The 8,286-nt window shown below is 30.4% G+C and overlaps 1 protein-coding gene across 1 annotated transcript in view; it reads right to left on the bottom strand.

The window, feature by feature from the left end:
* The window catches only part of LOC107133722 (XK-related protein 3-like), a 24,912-nt gene that overhangs the window by 6,039 nt on the left and 10,587 nt on the right, over nt 1-8,286 (bottom strand). Inside the window, 1 exon segment of the mRNA XM_015475949.1 lies at nt 3,196-3,449. Coding sequence (XP_015331435.1) covers nt 3,196-3,449 — 254 coding nt within the window.

Genomic DNA, 8,286 nt, shown 5'->3' with positions numbered 1-8,286 from the left:
GTGGCATTTATACACAATGGAGTATTACGCAGCACTAAAAAATGACAAAATCATGGATTTTGCAGGGAAGTGGATGGCATTAGAGCAGATTATGCTAAGTGAAGCTAGCCAATCCTTAAAAAACAAATGCCAAATGTCTTCTTTGATATAAAGAGACCAACTAAGATCAGAACAGGGAAGAAGAGCATGAGGAAAAGATTAACATTACACAGAGACAAGTTGGGGGGAGAGAAAGGGAGAGAGAAGGGAAACTATGGAAATGGAAGGAGACCCTCATTGTTACACAAAATTACATATAAGAGTTTGTGAGGGGAAAGGGGAAAAAAAAAAACAAGGGAGAGAATTAAACAACAGCAGATGGGGTAGAGAGGGAAGATGAGAGGGAAGGGGAGTGGGGATAGTAGGGGATAGGAAAGGTAGCAGAATACAACAGTCACTGATATGGTATTATGTAAAAATGTGGATGTGTAACCAATGTGATTCTGCAACTTGTATTTGGGGTAAAAAATGGGAGTTCATAACCTACTTGAATCAAATGTATGGAAGATGATATGTCATGAGCTTTGTAATGTTTTGAACAACCAATTAAAAAAAAATAAAAAATAAATAAAAAAAAAGAATAACTAAAAAAAAAAGAAAGACAAAAACTAAAATTCAAAGAACAAGTTAATGTTTTCAAAAGAAAAATTCTAAAAAGTGTAAAATATATGTAAGTATTAAGCATAGGTCTGAGTTGTAGCTCATGGTAGAGTGCTTGTCTTGCATGTGTTAAGCACACCGTTCAATTCTCAGCACCACATAAAAATAAATAAATGAAATAAACATATTGTGTCCTTCTACAACTAAAATATTTTTTTTAAATGTATTAAGGGTAATAGCAGAGAAGGAATTCTAACAAAGGAATTTGTAAGTTTTCAAATCATTTAATTATATTAAAAACAAATTAATATAAGCTTAATGATATTGTAAGTATTTATCTTTATTTTTCTTATTTATTTATTTTTATTTTTCTTATTTTTTTCATTTAAATTGTTTTGGTACTGGCAATTAAACCCAGGAGTACATTACCACTAAACTATTTCCCCAGTCCCCCGCCTTTTTTTTTTTTTTTTTTTTTTTTGAGATAGAGGACTCCTAAATTCCTGCAGTTGTTCTAGTTACTGACTTGGAATTTATAATCGTTCAATAGAGTCAGAGATTACAGGAATATATCACTGTGCTAGGATATTGTTAAACTTTTAAAATGTATTAAATTCAATAATTTTGACAAATCTGCATTATCTATATAAAGATATATTTATCTATATCTTTTAGAGATAAGAAATAAAAAAATTAAGAAACTTGCCCCTGAACAGTAATTGATGAAAGGACATGAGCACACAATTCAAAACAGAATATCTATAGAATCTGTGGTATAAACACCCTACCTTTAATCCCAAACAGCACAAAAGAATAAGATAATAAAGCCAAAGTTTGGACTCAGTTTGGAATTCACAAGATAAAATTATTTTTCATGTATTCACATTGTATTTTCTACATTTTAACATCTGCAAAATACTTTTCTCACAACAAATTACATTATAGATCATTCCATTCTAAGACAAAAATATTTATCCCATCATTTGTGGTGGCTTGCATAGTTAAGGTTTAATAACTATATTTTGGTTTAAAAACTGAAAGCTTTATGTAATTTAATGATTTAAGATACATAAAAATGTGCTTTTAAAAAATATTTTTTTGTATTTATTTATTTATATGTGGTGCTGAGGAAATGTGCTGACTGGTTTTAAACTGGAATCTAAATCCATTTATCATCTATTTCTCTGATAGATTTTTTTAAAATAAAAATGTTTTATACCATATATAAATATATATATATATATATATATATATATATATATAGAGAGAGAGAGAGAGAGAGAGAGAGAGAGAGATTATCCTTATATAATTTTCAAAACTATGACGATTTTAATTTTGAAGTTCAGATATATGCTAAAGCAACTTTATTTTCCTCAAAAAAACATATTTTTATCATTTTTAAAAATATTTATTCTGATTGACATCTCTGTAGCAATGTATTATATGATTTCTATCTTTTAATGGTTTTATGTTAAAGGGTATTTTAGTCAAGTTTGAAAATTGGAAAATGGTTGTTTTCAAGAATTAATTTAATTTTCTATTTTCCTCTTTAATACTAAGTAAAAAATATTATAATTTTGTCTTATTTATATAGTTTAATTTATCGAGTCATTCTATTATTCTTTCTTCTATTTACATACCAAATTAAACTATTAGAGACATATATATGAAAGGTATACACACCTAGTGACTGTTTTATTATTATTTTATTTATTTTGGTATTGGGGATTTAACTTGGGGGCACTCAGCCATTGAACCACCCCTATTTTGTATTTAATTTAGAGACAGGTTCTCACTGAGTTTCTTAGCACCTTGCTGTTGCTGATACTGACTTTGAAATCTTGATCCTCCTAAGCCTCTGGAAATATGGTCTTGAGCCACAGATCCGAGCTTTTTTCTTTTTACTTTTTATTTAGTAGATTTACAGACAATAGTGTCTAGAGTGGTTCTGTGTACATAATACACAGCTCCCCCCTCAAGGATTGCATTTTATATAATCCAATTTATGGAAAAATGAGAAAGTTTCAATGCATGTGAATTACCCATTTTATCCATACATAACTTCAAGTAACTGTCACTCCAATCAAGATACAAAACCAGAAAGAAATTGGGGAATGAGAATGATCAAATTATGTTATGTTCATGTACAACCATGGTATAATGAGTTAATGAGTTCCATCCACCATTACACATAATTGTAATATACAAATAATTTTTTAAAAAGATATAGAGCTGGGTGTGGGGGCATACTCCTGTATTTCCAGTACCTCAAAAGTCTATGGCAGGAGGAACGTAAGTTCAAAGCCAGCCTCAGCTACTTAGAAAAACACAAAGCAATTTAGTGAGACCCTGTCTCAAAATAAAATATAAAAAGTGGCTCAGTGGTTAAGTACCTATGATTTAATTCCCTGTAGCCAAAAAACAAAACAAAAATTTAAGGAATAGAACAGTCATAATATAGATTAAGTATTTCAACTTCTCAATTTCTATTATCACATTATTAGACCTTATCTACACTTGTGGAACTGCCTTTAAGCAACAAATAATTCAACTTACCTCTACTCAAAGGCCATTCTCTTATGGTGAAAGTGATATACAACTGAAGAATTAATTGTGGAACAGAACCAAGAAAGGCCTGGATCACTGACATGCACTTGAAAGCCTTGAACTGCATAAAAATTCCACGGATTGAGAGAACAATCTCCCTTTTCAATATCATATGTCGTCTGCTCATACTAACTTGAGTCTCTTTCTTCTGTTGTTCAAGCTTTTTCAGCAATTTATGGTAATTTATAATGACATACAAACACCTGTAAAAATGAAGTAACATGTAGGATTAACATTCTTGGTGACAGATGTGTTGAAATATTTGGTAAATTATTAAATAAATTTCCAATCTTATAGAAAAGAATCTTATGGAAAGATTAACAAGCTATATAATATACAATTCAATTTGTCTCTTCCAAGTTAGTTACTATTTTCACCTTGACACATAATATCCCCATCTTGATCCATGTGTTTCTATCCTCACATAAATGTTCTAAAAAGAAAAACAAAGAAATGCTTTATATGTTACTGAAAATCTTTTGTAAATATTAATGGTTTTAGATGTTTTTTTCCATGATATAAAACTATTACAGTTCTGTTTCAAAGTACTCAAATTTATCATTGTAATAGTTTTATTATTTTTTATTAATATGTCATCTAATATCCTTTAACACTATAGTCATATATTTTTTAAATCAAAATTTTAAACTTTAATTAGTAAAGAAAATTACAGAAGCAAATAAAAAATATAAAAACCTTGCAGTAGAATTTAACTTCAAAATAATTAAGCAATTTTTACAATTCAAATTCTATTAAAAATGTCACAAAAATACCATGTATGAATAAGAAAATAAAATAACCTCAAAAAGCTTCAGATATAATACTTACAAGACAGAAATAAATCCAATATTTTTAAAAATAAAAGTTTCACAATTATAAAACAGAAAACATCTCAACATTGAACAAATCTTAAGAACAGAGAACTTGTACACAACAAGAAATAATAGTTGAAACAAGAAAAAACAGTAGAAAATAGATGATTATACTTTGTGTCTCACTTAGAAGTTTCCATACTTCTAAATTAATTACAAAAAGAAATAGGAAATGACATTATTTAAAAAAAAAAAAAAGGATAGGAAATTTTCAGTTGTTAAAATCATAAATTCTCAGATACAAGTAGTCCTATGTATACCAAAAAGATATATAAAGACTAAATGAGTTACATAGTTATAATTCACATATATGAAAGGCTCATAGAGGTTAAATACACAGAAACAAATAAATCAGTGTATGACTTGGAGGTTGCCTGTGCTAAGAGAAACAAGGCTTCTTTTCCCAATAGTGCAAATGTTCTAAAAGTGATTGTCAAGATGGATTCACAAATCTGTAAATCTACCAAAAACACTGAATTTAAAATTTTAATGGGTGAAATGAATAGCATATAATTACAACTTAAATTATGTGAAACATTTTAACATTTAACATTTAATTTTTTTTATTATATTGGTGTGGTGCAACATAATAAGGGACCTAAGCATGGTAGGCAAGCACTCTATCACAGAGCCATATCCCCAGTCCTGGTTTTGAGCTTTTATGATTTGTGAAGGAAATTAAGATATTTAACTTTATAACTAAGATAATGCATATAATTAGATAAAATATAAAAATTTTAGGGTTGTTATATCTACTAACATAAAACATTAAATTCAAAACCAATGCAGTTTTTTTTCTCTTTCAAAAAATAGTGAATAAATAAATTGTTAATTCAATTAATGTATGGAAGGGGGCAATGAAGAATGAGAGGCTTTGTCCTAAAATCTTAATAATCATAGAAAATGGAAATGTTCAAGATTCATTGTTAAGAGACATACCTGAAATATAAGAACTTTCAAAAGATGAAAATAAGACAGAAACTAAGAACTTAACTTACTTACTTTTCTTCAAAATATTTAGTATAAAACTCTCAATAATTTTATATAAAATTAATATATAATTATAATTTTCAACAACACATTAATAAGTTTGATAAAGTGGTCATTTTGATAATACTTTCCCAATTTAGTTCATATGAAACATTTACAGTAGCTGTCCTCAAATCAGTTTATAAGATTTAATTTATTAAGCATAGTCTAAAATATATAAATTATTATTTTTAAAAGCAGTACTTTTTATAGTTCACTGGCACATTAATCTTGTTATCTAATGATGACTATTTTTTATTTGTTTTAATTAGTTTTAATCAGTTACAGTACAATGACCTTGACATTTCATACATTTGAATCAGATGGGATATAATTTCTCCTTTTTCTGAGTATACGGTTGCAGAATCACATTGGTCATGCATTCACATATATGCGAAGGGAGATAGCAAGGATAATCACTTTTTGAATGTACCAGAGACTCTGACAGTCTGTACACTTGTTTGTTTTCCTCATTTCATCACTTATTTTATCAAAAGTGCATTATTGCTAGCTTCAGTGGCACATCTGTAATTCCAGGAAGTAGGGAGGCTGAGGAAGTAGAATCCCAACCAAATTTAAAGCCAACCTCAGCAGCATGGTAAAGCTCTAAGCAACTTGCTAAGATCCTGTCTCAAAATTTAAAAAATAAAGAGAGCTGGGTGTTGTGTCTTAGCGTTAAAACACCTCTGGGATCAGTCTCCAGTACCAAAACAAACAAGCAAACAAAAAGCAACAAAATCCCCAAAATCTACAAAGTAAACAAAATCTAGGAGACCTGAATAAGATATTTATTTAAAAAATATATGCATACTAAGTGAAATAAGCCATGTACCGGAATGATATATTGTGAATGTCCTCACTTATAGGACATTCACAATATATCATTATTGTAGGAGCTAAAATATTGAAATCATAGAAGTAGGGAATAGAATAGTGCAAAAAAGAAAATATAGTATACGTTATATATTAGATATTGTGTTAGATATTGTGCAACAAAATAGAAAAAAAATAGGACTAAAAGTTCCCCCAAAATAGAAATAAAAAATGTTTAAGGAGATAGAAATTCTAATTACCCTGATTTAATCAATAGATACTGTATATATGTACTGAATCATCTATCACACTGTACTCATACAAATAATACATGGCACTAAAACAAAATGTTTAATATGAAAAATATATGCAAGAATGTGCAACTACTTTTTTTTTTTAATGTGAATTAAACCTGGGCATGGTGGCACATGTCTATACTACCAGATACTGAGGCAGGCAGCCACAGCAATTTAATGAAGTCTTAAGGAACTCATCAAGACCGCATCTCAAAATAAAAAATTCACCCCTGAATTCAATCCATAGTACTAAAACACACACATACACACACACACACACACAAATTATAATGTAAACAAAATTGCAACAATTTTCATATGTCCAGTTGAGGGGAAAAAATCATAAGATGTTTATAAGCATATCAATTATAATATTCCTTTGAGGAAAATCTGGATGCATCTATCAAATTTTAAAATTTACTGCATATTTTTCATAGATTCCTTTAAGATAGCAAAAAATATTTATTTGGGAAAAACATTAAGTAAATTATTGTTTAATCATACATTGATTTATTATGAAACTTCTACAATAAGTGCATAAATAATTTTTTAAAAATAACTAATATTAAGAACCTTCTAAAGCTCAACAGCTAATCTGAGAAGAAAAGTTCTTTTTTTTTTTTTAAATTATGTGGTGATTCTCACGAGTAATTCCAGTTACTAGGGATAGGCATAAAAATCACAATTTTTAGGTCAGCCCTTGTAACGCAGCAAGCAAGACACTCTTATAAAAAAAGGTATCTATATAATATTTAAAATATTATTTTATGGGGGCACAATTCACAAGCCACTTGTCAAGCAGGAAGAAACTTTATTTTCAGCACCCACGCCGCATGCCGCACCACGCGAGCTCTCCAGGAATTGCCCCAGAGCTCATCCTCCACCCCCAGCACTTCCCAACCGAACTCTACCCACCAACTCCACCCACCGCGAACTTTCTAGGAATTCAGCAAGAGCTCCACCAGAACTCCGGGAACACTGCCAACTCCACCCTGGCAAAATGCCAGGCACCATCCTGACTGGGCTGCAGCTCTCAACATCTCCCCCTCTCTGTTTAATTAAACAAAGGGCATGTGGCTTAGGGACCGTGCCTGTCTTAGGTTGTCCAATACTACATATGGTCCTTACCTGTCATCAGATGAGCTGACCTCAAGGCGTCAGCCTCCCGACTTAGGTTGGTACCATTGCAATTGGATATTACCCTTCATTGACTACCAGTACAGCATACAGCCACACCTGTGCATAGGCCTTCGTACCAGTGTGGGGGTGAGGTCCTTTGCCTCACCTCTCTTGGCCCCCAAATTTTAGCTGAATGACCAACACAAGCAGAAGGGAGGAGGATACAAAATGCCATGACACCAAGCCAATTGACAGCTCCTTTTGAAAAAAATATGTCCATTTCCTTCCAAAGCAAATCGACTTTTTGATTGAGCATCACTTGTTGAGTTATATTATTCATTGATGCATCAGTTTATACAGTTTGTTGTGATAGCTATTGAAGAAGCTGTAGTTTGGTTTTATCTTTGTCTTCACTGGCAGTGGGATGAAGATAGGAATTCTGGCAATGATGGCTAAAGAAAAAATTATGTAATATTCCAGCAGGCACTAAAAGAAAGCAATTTTCTGAACAATTTACATTATCCTGAACAGAATTATTAAATATAATGAAAAGAAAAGGTGAAAGTAAACAAACAGATCTGTTAACCTCCTATTTTGTTCACATATTAAAACAATCCTCAACAGCTGTTTACCCAATTTAAATTAAACCATTTAAATCACGTGAATAAGAAAAATATTTGGATCCATTTTTTCATGAGCACTCATCATATATGATATATGGACATATGCACATACAGACATACAACACAAAACACAAGTGTGCACACATAATATAATACATACAACACATAACATAATAGTAAAGGCCTTATAACTTTTTACAGGTGAAATCTCCATTGCAATGTTTAAAAACTCTATAGTCAAAAAATAGAACTGATCAGCAAAACATTAACCTAGGTCTGTATGAGCTC

The sequence above is a fragment of the Marmota marmota genome, unplaced genomic scaffold (assembly GCF_001458135.2).
Source record: "Marmota marmota marmota unplaced genomic scaffold, marMar, whole genome shotgun sequence".
In the NCBI taxonomy this organism is placed as follows: domain Eukaryota; kingdom Metazoa; phylum Chordata; class Mammalia; order Rodentia; family Sciuridae; genus Marmota; species Marmota marmota.
Note: the sequence above shows the minus strand (reverse complement) of the source record. Positions and strands in the feature narration are given on the sequence as shown.